Source organism: Aulonocara stuartgranti (genome assembly GCF_965226115.1).
Source record: "Aulonocara stuartgranti genome assembly, chromosome: 3".
NCBI classification, from domain to species: Eukaryota; Metazoa; Chordata; class Actinopteri; order Cichliformes; family Cichlidae; genus Aulonocara; species Aulonocara stuartgranti.
Genome location: NC_138941.1, coordinates 2679827 through 2697077, shown reverse-complemented (window position 1 = coordinate 2697077; position 17251 = coordinate 2679827). Strand labels below are relative to the sequence as shown.

The 17251-nt window shown below is 41.5% G+C and overlaps 3 protein-coding genes across 8 annotated transcripts in view; 2 read left to right on the top strand and 1 right to left on the bottom strand.

Moving 5' to 3' along the window:
* Positions 1 to 17251, top strand: part of LOC309702327 (uncharacterized protein) — an 88624-nt gene that overhangs the window by 38202 nt on the left and 33171 nt on the right. The window lies entirely within an intron of this gene.
* LOC309702319 (phospholipase D1-like) lies at positions 526 to 15853 on the bottom strand. 6 transcript variants are annotated; one of them, XR_014275429.1, is made up of 4 exons: positions 14891 to 15167; positions 12508 to 12613; positions 1282 to 1375; positions 526 to 944 (listed from the first exon to the last, which is right to left on the bottom strand). XR_014275429.1 is itself a non-coding variant. In XM_082526981.1 (4 exons), exons 1-3 carry the CDS (start codon positions 2557 to 2559, stop codon positions 1322 to 1324), a joined length of 525 nt encoding a protein of 174 aa, XP_082383107.1. In that variant the 5' UTR covers positions 2560 to 2750; the 3' UTR covers positions 526 to 944; positions 1282 to 1321. The 6 variants fall into 6 exon arrangements, 5 of the variants coding, with proteins under 5 accessions (XP_082383107.1, XP_082383108.1, XP_082383109.1 ...); XM_082526981.1 differs by lacking the exons at positions 12508 to 12613; positions 14891 to 15167 and adding exons at positions 1799 to 2047; positions 2338 to 2750; XM_082526982.1 differs by lacking the exons at positions 12508 to 12613; positions 14891 to 15167 and adding exons at positions 1799 to 2047; positions 2338 to 2750 and having other exon boundaries at positions 526 to 940.
* On the top strand, positions 7370 to 11632 carry LOC309702337 (uncharacterized protein). Its single transcript, XM_082527019.1, has 2 exons — positions 7370 to 7381; positions 8943 to 11632. The coding sequence occupies exon 2, from the start codon at positions 9694 to 9696 to the stop codon at positions 10699 to 10701; it is 1008 nt and encodes a 335-aa protein (XP_082383145.1). The 5' UTR covers positions 7370 to 7381; positions 8943 to 9693; the 3' UTR covers positions 10702 to 11632.

Below are 17251 nucleotides of genomic sequence, written 5' to 3'. Positions count from 1 at the left end.
AGCTGTGTTATTATCATGGAAACATCTGTGACACAGAGGACGAGGACACAAAGGGACGACACGCAGAGGCTGTGTTCAAGTCAAAAATCCAAATCTTTAGTCCTAAACAGGCAGTGGTTACAAACAGGAAGACGAGCAGTCCATTAAACAGTCTACAGGGTCAAACATACAGAGAATTCAAACAGCTATTAAAAACAAATAACTGGACACTGAAAAACTTCAGTGATGTGTGAGGCACCAAAGGGAAGCAGCTGAGTATATTCAATGAATTCTCTTCAAATACAAAGACAGAAACTCCTACAGGCAGCATGCAAACTGAGCAGGATACACAAAGATCAGAGATTACAAAAGAAATCAGAAAAGGATTTCAAACTTACTGAGAGCAAGGCCTCTGTTACAAATCTGTCTAATAGAAAAACATGCTGTACAGATACAATACGCTCAGTGTTCATGGTCATTTAAAAACTGGCTCTACCTGAACCACTTCAATATTTTATGAAGTCACTGAGTCGACCATTTCTACAGTTTGTTTCCTTCATTGCAGTTAGAGTGCGGCTGGTAAGGATGAAAACACACACAGAGCGTAAATTGTCTTTGTTAGTAACAAACGTCAGCAAAGAAAAGACAAAACACACAAACACTCTCATGATATTCATGAATCATTAGAAAGCATCCAAACATTCTGCTCGTGGACTTTTACAGTCTTATTTGCACTCGCTCATCTTCATAATCATCCTGATCAATACATGACAGGGGAGGCTTTGAGGTAGGCGGGGCTCTCTGCTGATGTCAGCATGAAAGGCAGGACCAGCGTCTGCCACATGTTGGTGAAACATCACAGTACACTGGCGTGGTTTCCTTTCCAGATGTTGGACGTTTGACACTTCAACGTTGAGGCCAACAAGAAGACACAGTTTTGGGTGGGGTTGCTGCAGGGTTTCTAACTGAGCAAAAGCAGAAGCACACAGACCAACAGGGATCAGATGCTGAGTGTTAGAGGAACATCTGTGCTGATCACTGAATGCTGCTGTGGTCTCTTGTTGAAGTTGGCTGGTGGGACAGTCTAATAGTGATATCCTGCCCATCGGAGGAACACTTTTAAAAACACATGCAATACTTTGTTTGTGTTACAGTCACAGTTTATGTTATTTTTGTCCTTTAAAAGTGTTGCTGTACTATAAAGTCCTATAATTTGAGGCTAAAATGGCTCAGAGAGTCTCTCTCTCAGAGGATCTCCTTTAAAGTGGAGACGGCTTTATCCACTGATCCACGTCACTTTACCTGGATGTTTTCTTTGAAGCTGGATGAAGACTCCTCTCCCTCACTCCTGCTGCAGCTGTGTGGTCCAGTTGGCCTCTGAGGTCACAGTCAACATCTGTAGCAGAAGAGGGGAAATAAAAGTCCAGGTTACCAAAACTGGGAGCTTTTCCAAAATAGAGCGTAACTGGACTTTTTCAGCCTTACAGGCAGATAGTCGTCTGAAGCTGCAGCTTTTTCTTTTTAGCTTTTTCCAATCTCTGCTCTCGGCTTTCTTTGAGAACATGTCTGCTTTCTTGGCATGGGTCTGTCTGCTGTTGGTGAAGAGACTAAATCCACATACTCGCTACTAAGATCTCCTCAAGTAGTCTCAACCAGATTACAGTTTAAGAGTAAATGTCTCCTGAGAGTTTCACCTTGGGGAGATGCTGTCTTGCTAACATGCAATCATGAGCATTAATCTATGAGGTGAAAAAGTCATTTTAAAAGCTCCAGCCACAAGTTTTATTTCATCTGTGTTTTGGTCAGAGTCCCATCAGACCTCCAGAATGGTGTCAGAGTGTTTTCTATCCACGTGATGAGCACAGGCCTCAGGTCCAGACCTCCACGGGCACCATAGCCTCTTTGGAGCTAATAGGTGCAAGAAGGTTTTGTTGGGATAGGAACTGAAGAGGAAACTGACGAGGAAGGCAAGGATCTTCTTCAGCTCCTCCGAGCCGGGACCTCTTTGTGTAGGCCAGCATTGGCCAGGTAGCCCTCCAGCATCGCTGGATGGCCGACAGTGGAAAACCTAGAGGAGTAGGAGAGAAACAGCAGCTTGGAGCATGTCTTTATACTGTTTAGTTTTTAGAGCCACAGACTTTCTTTTAATGTCATTGTTCAGGATCTATGACTGATTATGTATTTATTGTATTCCTCCATGACTGTGTGACAGCAAGTGGAAAAAACCAGCTTCACCTTTGTTGATATGCTTGTAATTTTAATATTGATTAAATGGCCCATGAAATAATAGAAAGCTCATATATGAAAATGTATTTTAAGAAATAAAATGTTAATCTGAGTACAAAGGAGTACACTCACCTTCTGGTAGATGGAGGTGTAGCGAGCGCTGGTGAACATCCAGGCCTCCTCGTAGAACTGATCACTGATTGGATGCAAAACATCGATGGAGGATCTGTGTAAGCGCTGAGGATCGTCCTGATGGACAGAACAGAAGGAGAGTGAGACAAGTGAAGATATACTAAACAACACTGTGACATGAACTGAGCCACACACAGTTTGATTCACAGGTGATTGACACATTATTTGACCACGAGCAATCTTTTCTGGTTTGACGCCGTCTTTGTAGCCAGAAACCAGCTCTCTCCTCGGCTTCCTCCACTACACGCTTCCCCCACGCCAGTCTCCTCCGTCACTATAAAGGGGAGAGTCATGAGCTCCATCACCCTCACCTGTGCCGTCCAACGTCCCGCCACCAGCCTCCACTGCAGCAGGCCAGAGACCACATCCCTGCCACAATAAGTAAAAGTATATCCTTGCTGTACCCTTAATGCTAAATGTGCTAAATTAACCGCTGCCTTTGCCCCTTTGGGATTATTCTTATGTCACTGGGATGTTGACCTTTGACCTTCACATTAGAGAGATGGGCAGACATAATTAGTGTATGAGTTTTAAAGTAACAGGTAATAAAGAGAGTGCAGCAAATGTAGTCAGGTTTATTACTCTGTATCACACATGAGTGCCCGAGGGAGGCGGGGCTGACTGGGGAGACACAGGAAACAGAGAGACAGGGCTGACTCGACATGAAACGATGAAACGTGGGACACGGGAACAGAAACTAAACACAGGCTGAAATGAACACTGAGGGAGGGAGAACTAAGATTACTGAGAGCCTGATAAATAAGAAGAACAAAAACCAAGAAAAACAAGAGTCAAAGAAAACCAAAAACACAAAGCATTGGGCCAGGACCCACTGCTGTGACATTTATATGTGATAAAAACATTAAAAACTGCTCAGATGTTGAAATCTTTCTACGTATACTTTAGGTTCAGCTCTCCAGCCTGGCATTTGGTTAAGCATGATTCAAACATTTGATTTTGTTTAACTGGTTTTAATTATAGTTACTTTTTGTGAACATTTGTTGCAGCATTTAAAAATACATCATTTATTTTCAAACTTTTATTTGATTTAGAGCATCATATTTGACCAACGTAAATGTTTTAATTTCATATAAAATAACTGAAACAGTGAACTAAATATCTGAAATCTTTCCTTCCTTAAAAGTTATAATCCTACTTAAGTTATAGTGCAAACGCTTAAGCAACAAATATACTTGATGCTAATTAATTAATATTTCCCTTTGATGTTGCAACTATGCGGTCACTTCTGTCTTTAAACAAAATTATATTTTCCAGTTACAGAAATCATAAAGTCCAAACTAAAGTGCTACTGTTGCTATATGCATTTTATATAAATCATGGATGATGGTCCTGACATGAAGGAAGAGAAAGTTACAGGTTGCATCCTTTGACTTTGTCTCCGTGCCTTTGGGCGATTTTCAGAAGGACAGATGTTTCTGTTCAATTCTTAAATCAATTTTTTTCAAACGCAAACACTATTTTAAAGCTTCTAGAGAGTAAAATATTAATGATAATTATAATAACAATAATAAAAACAAAAGCTCTCAGATCCATCAAACCAAGCAGCAGAAAGAACAATAACTGAAGAGAAAACTTTAACCTTGTAGACTTCATTATGTTCCAGCTGCTCTACAGACGCTGTGACCTCGAACTTAAGCAGGTCGTAACGTATGTGCAGCTCAATAACTTCATAATCAGACCCTGTGGTATTTAGGCAGCAGAACAACTAAGAATAACAACTACAAATAATGTTTTTAGGTTTCTGTTGTACTGCAAGGTTCTGTACAGGAGAACCAAACCAAGAGCAAATATTACGTCTCATTTACACCTGAGCACGAAGAGCCATCAACATTTAGCAAATTGAATCATCTTTGTTTAGATGCAAGAAGAATCATATAGAAATGAAAGAGTAGAAATAGAAATCCAGAGCAAAGATATCCTCTAATTCAGCGTAGCACATGTGCAGCTGCTGCGATTCACGTAAGCATTCGGCTCGTCGCTGTTGCAGATTTTTCTCTCGCTGTTCTGGCTCACAGCGCTGCAAACACAAAAATAAATATCCCCAAAGGTGTGAAAGGGAGCTAATTAGTAAGAGTATTGTTACTCTCCGCAGGAGTAGTCCAGCAGTAGAAATCAGTCCAATAACAAGGTGTGTAACATCTAGCAGGGTGACAGAAAAACCCAGGGTAACTTCTAAGGACCTCAACGTCTCTCTCACATTGTGTTTTTTAAACATGCTTCCATTTGTCACTTCAGTCTTTACTCTGAAATACAGGAAGAGAAATCATGGCTGAAACAATTTCTCATGAAACCAGGGGTGTGGTCCAACAGTCAGTTTGGTGAGGAAGGTTCCTAACTGAGAGAAGTGACCCAGAAGTATCTGTGTAGCAGCCACAATGAATCCAGATCATGAGCTTTATTAACTGATCAAAGTCTCTTCTTTCATCTTCTGTATCATTCAGTTTGCATTGGTAATGCCCATTATTGTAATGCTTTTTTAAGACCAGCAAAACTTTATTTCACTTTGGGTTAGCTGGGATAAGTGATGGATGGAGGGAATTTTACTTCAGCCACAGAAATCCTAAACAGGAAGGAGGAGCAGAGTTACAGTGGATCACTATCCAGCAGGGAAACAAGGTTTATTTCAATTTCTTGGCCATGAGTGAGATTTACTGAGTGGGCAAATTAGGGAGACGACACCATCAGATCCCGAGCCCTCCATGTGTTAATCAAGAGACGGCTGCTGTGCTACAACCATAAATAATGAATAAATTAGGAGCTAAAGCTGAAAGGACAGTTTATTTGTACCATCTTCACGTGAACACATTCAAGAACATAACAGATGAAGAAACATTAAAAACTTCCACACTACATAAAGCAAGAAAAATAGTTTTTCTTTCAGGTGGTTTCAGAAAAACAGAAACATCAAACATCTCCAAGACTCTCTTTGAAAGAACTAAAAACCTTTGTTCTCATGGTCCAATCATGAGTGAACTCCCCGATGAAGCCTTGTGTGCTAAAACATGTCAGAGTTTTAAAGGTTAAACATGAGTTTCCAAAACGTTTTGCTGGAGAACAATGAACTATTTGACTGAGTTTCAATCATTTACAGACGAGCAAAACCAGGACAGAGAAAAAAGGACAAAACTGACCCAGTAAAACAACAGAAAAGAAGATCCCATGTAGATCTGTATTATGTAGAAGTTCAGCCCAGCAACCAGTTCAGTTCAACACAAGTTTAAATGATTCTATCTGAACTCTGTGGAGCCTGATCTCAAGCTTTTTGAGTCTGACACAGAAACCAGAGGATCTTTCTGTGTCTTCAGATTCACTGTGATCCAGTGATGGGAGTGATTTCAGCCCTGAGTGATCGCGCTGATGTTTGCACAGAGCAGACAATGAGGTGAATGTTTGGGCACATTGGTAACAGTGAAACAGTTTATTAGTAACGTGGGATCGTTTGTGTGCAGAGTATGAACTGAGATTCCTGAAGCTCTTGTCACACTGGTCACAGCTGTAGTTTCCTTCCATGTGTGCACGTTCATGAATGTTACGATTACCTGACTGTGAGAAGCTTCTCTCACAGTGTCTGCACTTGTGTGGTTTCTCTCCTGTGTGGACTCGTTTGTGTGATTTAAGCTGACTTTCAGTGGTGAAGGATGACCCACACTGATCACAGAGGTGCTTTTTAACCCCACTGTGAATCAGTTCATGTTGTTTTAAATCTCTTGGTGTGGTGAAGCTTCTCCCACATTCTTTGCAGTATTTCAGTTTGTCTCCAGTGTGTCTACGTTGATGTGTTTTAAGGGCAGCTTGCCAACTGAAAGTTTTTCCACAGAGGTCACAATGAAAGTCTTTCCCACCACCACAGTGATGACAGGGTTGAGAACTGGATCCATCTGTGTCGCTCTGCTTCTAAACAAAGACACAAAGACAGTGTAAGTCAGTCCTTCAACATTTGTATCCTGAACGTCGCCTGAAATAAAGAGCATCTCTGCAGACGTCCAACTACATTTGACTGTTTCAGTTAACACACTCAGTTTACTGGGCTGCAATAACTACAATACTACCACCATAATACTACAGTAATACTAAAATCATAACTGAAAGGAAAATCTGAATAATCACTCAGAGCTGCTTTTCCATGCAGTAGAATTGCTAACATGCTAACACAGTTTAATGAGCAGAGTTGTTCCAAACAGTCAGGCTAAAATGACAAGATAACAATATAAATACATACCTCACAGTAGCTGCACTTGTAGAGTCTCTTTCTGGTGTGGATCTGTTGGTGTTGTCTCAGGTGATGTGGAGCTTTAAAAGTCTTCTCACACAGGTCACATTGATAAGGTCTCTCCTCAGTGTGGGTAAACATGTGCTGTTGTAAGTGTGCGTCTGTTGTAAACTCTTTGCCACACTGTTCACAGCAGTACACATCATGTCTGGTGTGAATGCGTAGGTGTGTATTTCGGTACCCTCTCTGGCTGAAAGTTTTTCCACAGATGTCACAGCTGTATGCCTTAATTCCAGAGTGGGTAACTAGATGCCTCTGTAAGTGGCTACTGTGAGTAAAAGCTCTGCCACACTGATCACAGCTGTACGCTTTAACTCCACTGTGGATGAGTTGGTGTTTTTTTAGGGAACCCTTCAAGGAAAAAGACTTTCCACACAAGTCACAGCTGAACGGTCTCTCTCCAGTGTGGATGACCTGATGCTGTTTTAGTGAAGCCCTCACAGTAAAACCCTTCCCACACTCGTCACAGGTGTGTTTTTTCTCTCCCTTTCTTCTGTGAGGTTTGTCGGCCTCCTGAGAGCGCTGACTTCTGGCTCCATGTTGGTCCTGCAGTGACAGAGATACAAACAGAGGCAGTGAGTGAAATGCAGTCGTGGAACAAACTCAACCTTCAAACTCCATTAACACTAGTTTTAAACCTGAAGGTGGAGCGTGGCACCAAACACCTTAAAGGTCTCTTATCCCCACCTGCTGGTAGTTCTAACACATTACATCCAACCTGCTGTTAAAGATAATTCATGACTGTTCAAACACTAAAATCATGCACACACACACACACACACACACACACACACACACACACACACATTATTTTATAATTTAGATTATTTTGTTGTTTCCTATTACATATTTCTATAATTTGTATAGATTTATACAGAATTATTCAGTGATAATAAATCCTATGTTTGTTTATTCTAAAGGAACCCCGTTAGCTTCCACAACAGATGTTGCTCGTCTTCCGTCAAATACTCACATAAAATATTACACAATAAAGTGGATTCAAGATATCCACATAATTTCACTCTTACATCCACAGTGAGGTTTCACAATTGTTCAAATATAAGCAATCAATAATAATAATAATAATATCAATAACATTGAGGCACATTAGACAAATTTCAAAAACAAATCATGTCTTACAATATTTACAACAACTAAAAGCTCTGTAAATCGGCTTTTAAGTGTTCATTGAAGTTTTGAATAATTCTCTAATTTTTTAAGGCAACTTATTCCACTTAAAAGTTGCTCTAAATGTAACAGTTTTACAAAACGTTACTTTTAACTCGAGCATTTACTAAATTGCAGCTTGTTGAAAACTGTGTAATATGATGATGTATTTCATCTGGATACTGCAGCTGAGCAGAATAAATGTGGTGTGTTTAACAGAATTGCTTTCTTTAGAACTACAAGTAAGCCATAGAATATTTTAGCCTGTACAGGAAGCCAAGAAAGGTTATTATGCATTTTATCAATATTAGTATAGTATGAACATCTTCACACTAATCTGGACGCCTTATTCTGGACTAACTGAAGTCTGTTAAGATCTGTCTTATTAGCTGCTGACCAAATGATTGAACAATACTCCAGATGAGACATTACTAGTGCATTAATGACATCTTTCATAATGAAGAAGTGATACACAAAGAGCATTTCATAGCCATAGCTATGCCTTGTCGGCAGAGTTATGTGACATTAGTGATGTTTGTACTTTCAGCGTTAACTTGGTTTTAAAGCCTTTAAAATATACGCCGTTCAATAGTCGACCTTAATCTGACAGAGAATGTGATGATTTTGTGGATAATTAAAGTCAGTCATATATCCACAAACACAACAAGCTGAAAGTCAGTGATGCTGCTCGGTTTGCAGTCCTGAACATCACGGCACAAGCAGGATTCACTGCACTGTTAATGTTAGCTGTGTTATATTGCTGCCTCTGTTCGGTGGTGTCGAGCCAAACGTACTTTAACGTGTGTTTGAACGAGCTGACGGTTCACTCGTTAAGCTGAAAGAAAGATGCTTTAATCACAGCAGCCACACATGTGTCCACTGCACCATCTGGAACTCTTCTTGTTTACACTCGTAATAACACAAACACTAAATCCTGCTTCTCTGGTGCTGTTGTGTAGCAGTGTGTACACCTGAGACTGTCACCTGTCTGTCTGTCCTGCACTCTCTCTCTGTTTCTTTCTCTCTGATTGTGGAATAAAAGTATGAACATGTGTTTATAAGTTACACTTGTGTTTGAATCCTGCAGCTTATCACACATTTGATTTCCATGTGTGACGACTGCAAGTGTCCAGAGTGAGGACAGACTGAGGGAGCCACTGCTGCACATCATCTGTGAGGCTTTGCAGCCCTGATGATCCACCAGGACAAACTCAGCAGTGTGTGAGGAAGAGGAGGAGGAAGAGCCAGCAGCAGCTGACAGATGGAGAGAATAGACAGACTGTTCCCTGTTTGTGAAGCACTGCTAGGAAAGTTTAACATAACTGTCTGTGCTGAATCAGTCTTATTAGTTAATGTTCAAATAATGTGATCATCCCAGTGTTTTCAGTGTGGGAGAAAGTACTCAGGGCCTTCAAGTTACACACTATGAAAGGCAGCAACAAGTTTAATGTTCAGAAACCTAAAGTCTGTATCAGCAGCAGAATGGAGCTAAAATAAATGTTGGTTTCAGTTCTATGAAGCTTTGAGTCTGTGAAGGTTCTCAGTCATCCAGGTCATCGTAGTCAAAGGAGCTTGCAAAGAAAAGCGTCTGGACTTCTTTAAGTTAATTGAAGACGTTTCACCTCTCATCCGAGAAGCTTCTTCAGTTCTCTCTCTTCACTTGCATACCCACCACGGAGGCCGAGGAGACTGTCAGAAAATGACTACAAGAAGACAGCTCCTTGGAGGACAGGACCAACTTCACAGCCGATCAGATTTGCACCCTGTTAGACCTCTGCCTCACCACTACATATTTCAAATACAACGAAGGCTTTTACAGACAAAAACATGGCTGTGCCATGGGCTCCCCCGTGTCACCTATTGTAGCCAACCTTTACATGGAGGAAGTGGAAAGGAAGGCTCTTGGCTCTTTCAAAGGAAGAGTACCCAGCCACTGGTACAGATATGTGGACGACACCTGGGTCAAAATCAAGACACAAGAAGTGGAATCCTTCACTGCGCACATTAACACTGTGGATAAAAACATCAAGTTCACCAGGGAAGACACAAAGGACAACTGTTTGCCCTTCCTGGACTGCACTGTGCACATTGAAGAGAACGGCAACCTCAACATCGAAGTTTACCGGAAGCCCACACACACGGACCAGTACCTCCTCTTTGACTCCCATCACCCTCTGGAACACAAACTTGGAGTAATTAGGACCCTACACCACCGGGCAGAACATGTTCCCTCTAAGCCTGAAGGAAAAAAGAAGGAACACACACATGTAAAGGAAGCACTCAAAACGTGCGGCTATCCTAAATGGGCGTTTTTAAAGTCAGCAAAGAGGCACAGAAAAGAAGACCAGACACCAGCGAGGGAGGATAAGAAGGACAGACGCAACAACATTGTCATCCCCTATGTAGCCGGTGTATCAGAGAAACTCAGGAGAGTTTTCTCCAAGCATGACATCCCGGTGCATTTCAGACCCAGCAACACGCTCAGACACAAACTGGTTCACCCGAAAGATAAAACGCCAAAACACAGACTCAACAACGTGGTGTATGCTGTACAGTGCAGCGAGGAATGCCCAGACCTCTACATTGGAGAGACCAAACAGCCACTTCACAAGCGCATGGCACAACACAGAAGAGCCACCTCCACAGGACAAGACTCAGCAGTCCATCTGCATCTTAAGGATAAAGGACACTCTTTCGAGGATGCCAATGTTCACATTTTGGACAGAGAGGACAGATGGTTTGAAAGCGGAGTGAAAGAATCCATCTATGTCCACTGTGAGCGACCATCTTTGAACAGAGGCGGGGTTTACGACACCAACTCTCTGCCATCTATAATCCAGTTTTGAGATCCCTTCCCAGACGCCTTAACGCCCACTCACATCCTGGGTCATCTGATCTCAGGAATTCGCATGACAAGGTGGGGCCAGGTTTCACAATGAACTCACCCGAAACTCTGGCTGATTGGGACCCACACCCAGTTTCACACCTTGGCTCAGGCGATTAGAGGAGGGGGGTCCTTTTGTCCCTCTGTGGGGGGTCACTCCCACTAGGTTTATATCTGGGACTCTCCACCATTTGACCTTAGAACTGAAGAAGCTTCTCGGATGAGAGGTGAAACGTCTTCAAGCAACTTACAGAAGTCCAGACGCTTTTCTTTGCAAGCTCCTTTGACTATGAAGCTTTGAGTATTTTGGATCAGTAGCTGCTGTGTTTGTTGCATCATATTGCTGTAACTGTTTATATGCTTTATATATTCTGAGCTAAGTTGATCTATAGTGTTACATCATATTCTATAAGGATGTTATGTGTTTGTAGACCTTCTGCCCAGTTTGACCCATTTAGCAGAAGTCAGCCTGTTTAAGGCTCTGATATCTATTCTGTGTGACTTACAGCAGTTATGACATGGTCTGATTTTCTCACCCAATAAAGGAATATTTCATATATCAGTCTACTCTTCATTCTATCAGACACAGTTATCACAGCTCCTACATTTGCTTTTTACACATATATGTAAGCATTGAGCCAAATTTAGTACCAACATACTGAAGTAACAATATTTGTCTCTTATATATGATACATCTGTATACACACTGTCACAGATACTTGTCTGTGAGTGAAGTGATTAATATAATAACTATAATATTGGCCATATTATATTTACATTACCACAGTGAGATGACTTTAGTCTCATGAACAACATCAGCTAATTGTTATTTACAGCTAATCTTAAACGACTGTTCAGCACAGAAATGAAGCCCAACAATCATGTTTCACAGTCCTGTGGTCTCAGCCTCAGATACTCATCAAATCACACAGAGCTCATGTAGAAACAAATGAACTAAATATGTTCTCCTTCATTTCTGTCAAACAAAGCTGTATGAAACGTTTCCAGCTGTTAGTATCATGGTTGCTAGGCAACCTGGGCAGCGCGACGGAGGCTAGACGTCCCATTTCACGAGCCTACGAGCCTCGCACTTCGGCCTTAGCGGTCTTTGAGTACGCGGCCCTTGAGGACTTTAAAGCTGCAGAACCTGAATCGGGATACAGCCATGATGATCTCCAGCCTCGTGCTCGCCAACATTCTCACCTGAGTTAAGAAGACGATCACTGAAATGGTCTCAGCAGGTCCTTTGATGACAGCAATGAAATGCAGTGGTAAGGCTTTTTGGGGATTAAGTTCGTTTTCATGGCAAAGAAGGACGATGCAGTTCATCTGATCACTCCTCATAACATTCTGGAGTGCAGGCAAAATGCTATTATAAAAACTTAAGCAGCAACTTCTCCAGGTTCCAATATTTATGCAATTCTCAAACCTTTTGGCCACGACTGTATAACCTCTTCTGAAGTTTAGTGGATATTATACATGGTTATGCTCAGGATGTGTCGGCCAGTTTCCACTGGAAACGCCTTTTGGTTAAACTGTCAGCGAGGAATTTGCATTTGCACTGTTACATTTTTATATAACTTTAATGCACATAAACAACAGCTGCTTGTTTCAGTGAAAATACATTGATGGGTTTTTAATAAAGTTGTGCAGCTGTAAAGTATTTTGTCTGCTGTCAATTCTATCGTCAGCTACATCGTTATGGCAAATATTCAAATGTATATGGTGATAAGTATCTTTGGTCATATGGTCCTGCTCTGTCTGTCACCTTCTGTGTTGAGCTCATTGTTTCCTCTGTAGTGGCTGAGCTGAGTCCAAGTAGCTGAAAATGTTCCTCTGCTGCTCCGTCAGACTCTCCTCCTCCTGCTGATCAGCTGGGACACAAAACAGATCTTTGTTAGGCTCCACACTGCACTGAAGAGTCAAAGTGTCTCATATGTTCATCTGACAAGTAAAAGAACACATTTTTGTTTCCCGAGGTGGGCAACTTGTTGGAAACAAACACAAAAGGTTTGAGCACTGATACCTGCCATTGCTGGCATTGAAAGATGCAACGCCAGCAATGTGGATTGTCAAGACTCAAACCAATCATCAAGCAAAGACAACAGGGATCATTTGTTTCTGTTTATTTAGCATTCACAGCATTTGTAGTTGCCTTCTGTGCAGGGGAAGTCCACGCACACTGTGTGGTACCACCATCCGCAGAAGGTGCATTCAACCTCTGTAAGAGAAACGAGATTGTCTGAGACTGAAATGATATTAACTAAAGAAGTGGTGATTTGTAAAACTTCACATTTTGATCCGGGACGTACTCTGCATGAAAACAAGCGCTCACTCTTCCTGCTCAACAAATGACAAGGGCGGAGCCTTATACCACGTGATACAGAAGCTGTGCCGTGTAATGCTAAAATTAGCAGGGAAACAACAACGGAGAGCATGTCAGGGATGACGAGAAAGTGACAGGAGAAAATCCGTCCCGGTCAACCACCCAAACATCAATAACGGGAACTTTATACAGCGCTTCCCTATACACGTCGAACTCCCGCAGGCACAAAGACATTACGGAGGCTATCACTTATCACCTGACCAAAGATATGGCTCCATCAACACTGTGCAAAACGAGGGATTTAGGAAAACGATCAACACCCTAGACAAACGCTACACAGTGCCGTCCCGCAACTATTTTTCTATTGTTGCACTACCTGCTCTGTACACGCAGCGTCGAGCAACGGTGGAGACGGAATTTCAAGCAGGACAACATTTTGCTGCAACAACAAAACGTGAGACATTTGTTGTTTTATGTTTATTTATTGTTATGACAGAATCATGATCTCAATTCTAAGCCAAAAAATGGTGATTCTCATTTTATGCAAACTCGTGCAGCCCTAACATTAACACAAAACTATTGTTTCACCAGAGAAACACACATGAAGAGAGAGAGAGAGACAATAACAGCTACCAAACAGTCGTCATAATTCGTCACACAATGAGAAAAGGACAAATCAACAAGTAACAATGACTAATTAATATTAAAATCTGTAACATAATGTATTGTTTGGAGTTTAGTCTGATTGGTTCAGGATGAGCTGCCATTATCCAATCACACGTCTGCTTACCTGCATCTTTTCTCTTTTTTCTAACCTGAGCACCTGATGGCTTTGAACTTTTGTTGTCCATCTTCCATTGGTTTGAATTTTGCGCTCCAGTACAAACAGAAATCCCCCAACCCGAGGATCAGCACAATTAACCTAACAGACCTACACCTTAGTTCACAGATTCACTTTGTCTAAGGTTGATTTCTGGGATTTCACACAACCCAGGATTCAGATCGTGAATCCATGATGGGCTTGGATTTACATCATTATAAATGAAATGTGCTCTACTTGGAAGCAGCCGGCCCCGCCCCTTTTGACGGGTTGTGTGAGACTTTAAATCATCAAACTGTAAATTATAAATTTAAATTGTTATTGATCCTTTACCCCGAGTCCTAAAGTGTAGATTTATTTTCTTACTCTTCTTATATTTATTGTTTGTTTACTTGCACCGCTGTAACTGCAGCCTCGTCGTCTCGTCTCTCTATATGCTGGACTGTCTGTAGCGGAGATGACAATAAAGTTTACTTTGACTTCAGCAGCGCGCAGGCGCACCGAGGGCTCTCGCGCTCACTTTATAGAATTTAGAAAAAACATCGGTGCAGATTATAAGTCTGTATCATAATATCTGTTTGTTGTTTTTATTTTGTTTTGCGAGTTGGTTATTAGATGCCGCTCCAGCCAGCCAGAGACTCCCCGCCGCCCCGCCCTCTCCTCCCTGTGCCGCCAGCAGCAGGCACACCTCGCAAACGGAGGGCGCCCTTACTCCCAGCAAATGGCTGATAGAAAACCGATCGGTGCCTACGAATTTCCCAATATGCGCTGGCATGACGTCGGGGAAGCATGGGTACGACCGATTCTTTTATTTTTTTCTTGCCCGTGATGCCCCCCCCCCCCCCACCACGATGCATTCTATTGGTTTGCACACTTACACACACCCAGCTGTGGTTTCCGGTTTTGCTGGACTCTGGAGAGCCCCGCCTTTAACGCTCTTCTCTCACAGAGAGCAACAGAAAACTTGGAAAAACTCCAGATTGACTGAACTCAGTTCAAAGTTACCTTGACACCTTTAGATGTGAGACGTAGTGATGGTCCGCTTGAAGCTGACGCTCCGGTGCGTGTGTCAGAAAGATCAACGCGCTGCTTCAGAAGCACCGTGTCGAGGCTTGATTCGTTTGGCCAGAGTCACGTGATCAGTGACGTCTGAAGCTTCGTTTAGAACGTACCTTTTTTTAAATCGAACTTTATTGAAACACAATGAGTATACAACATACAAACAGATGAAGTTTACAAAAGAACAGAACATGAACATACAGAACCAGGAGTAAAAAAATTATGATACGAGTAGGCGAAAAAAATCAACATATTGTAACGTGCAGTGGAGATGAAGCCAGCCGCGGAGGTGTGCAGGTGGATAGCGAATGAGCAACAGCTTCTGACTTTCCAAAAAGTACTCATTTATTTACAATATCAAAAATAAAAGTGCTACCTCTACCACACATTACTAAAGAGCACACTAGTCCGCGTACACACGGGAGCATCCATTACAGGAGGAGTGCGAAGAAGAACAAAAAGGGGGTGACACCAGTCGTGAGACAGGAGGCGCCGCCATGTGGTGATACACTGCATTACAATAGCAACTGTTACAATATAAATATTGTTCTGAGAGGCTTTTTGTTGGTTGAGTCTGAAATTGATTGTATGTACAATTCATATCCTTATAAAACGGCAGAAATATGGTGTTTTATTAATAAACTTACATTTATGGATATAAAATAGCTAAAAGTATTAACATGCCTCAGAGAAATCACTAATAACACTAAGGGCTGGACGGATTTGATTTGCATTCTTCAAGAAGAGTGTGGTGTCATCAGCTAGCTGGCTGATGATGAGCTCCTTATCAGCTGTGCTGATTCCTTGTATAACAGGTCAAATCTCGGGGTGGAGTCTTAATCATTTTAATTGAGCTATTGCCATTCGTGTACAAGGTTTTGATAGCTTTACAGAAAAATGCCAAATTTTTCCAAAGAGTGTAAAATAAATTGATGTTCAATTGTATCAAAAGCCTTTTAAAAATCCAGGAAGAGAATGAAGCTATAGTCAGATACCAAATCAGAGTAATCAAGTAGATCTAAAACCAGTCTCATGTTCTTAGAAAGGTGTCTGTTTCTCATAAAGCCTGATTGTGTCTCATCGATAATTGTGTCCAAGAACTCTTTCATTCTGTTAGCAAGTACTAAAGCCATAATCTCATAGTCATCATTGAGCAGACAGATGGGTCTCCAATTATCAATAAGAAGTAAGTCTTTGTTTGGCTTTGGAATAAGTGTTATGAGACCCTGAGTAAGAGTAGGAGGGAGGATGTTATTCTCTACACTTCCTATGAAAAGCTGCAGTAAGAACGGAGCCAGGAGATTAGAAAATGATTCATAAAACTCTGCAGTTAAACCATCTGTGCCGGGAGATTTGTTGGCCTTAAGTGCAGAAATAGGATTACAAACGTCCTCCACAGTCAGAGGGCTGTCACAGTGACTTCTATCTTCCACAACAATAGTTTTTAGGTTTTTAATATTATTGAGAAACAGCGTTGAGACATATATATATATATATTCTACTTTTCTAAATGATTGACTATTTCAATGGAGAACCTAAATGACACGGACCTGTGTTTGTTATTACATATCTCTATTTTGAATGTGACAAGTCTATCATTGCCTGTTATTCATAGGTATTAACAGAGTTTTTGGCCTTTTTTTCCTCTATAACAGTTAATTGACTCTTTACAGTGGCCTGCTATGGTTAATAATAACATGTTCAGTCATGAGTGAAATCAAAGCTTTTCTTCACTTTAGCATTTAACATTCCCAACAATATAATGTGATACCTTAATTAAAACACAATTTTCTTAATGCAAACATCAGTGACTCAACATTAGCAACCAAAGGGTTCAGTCTGCAGCTCACACTCATGTGAAGCTACAGCCTCCCCCTTTAGTCTCTGTCATCCTTCTGCTCCTGCACAAACAAAGCAAGACAAAACCTCCACCCTTCTTCTACAGGCTGGGTGAATTGTTGTGGACATTCACTAATCCTAAAGTCGGCACCGTTTTTGTCTCAGTATCAAGTCAGTTAAACTTTTAGTCGTCAGTCCATCACAGTCCAGTCACATGCATACATCCACACACATTCATACCAGATATTGCTGATAATGGAGTCTCACGCGCAGCCTATTCGAGCCTCCATCACCAGCAAGATGACGTCATCATTTTAAAGGAAAACAGCTCCTTGTTTTTGGACTGGATTGACTCGCTGCAATCCTTTTAGGCTCAGGACTTCTCATGTGATCAATGTCACATATAAGTGAATTTCTCCCAAGCCCATTATAATCATGGAGAAAAACACTTTGCCACTGTTTCCAGTA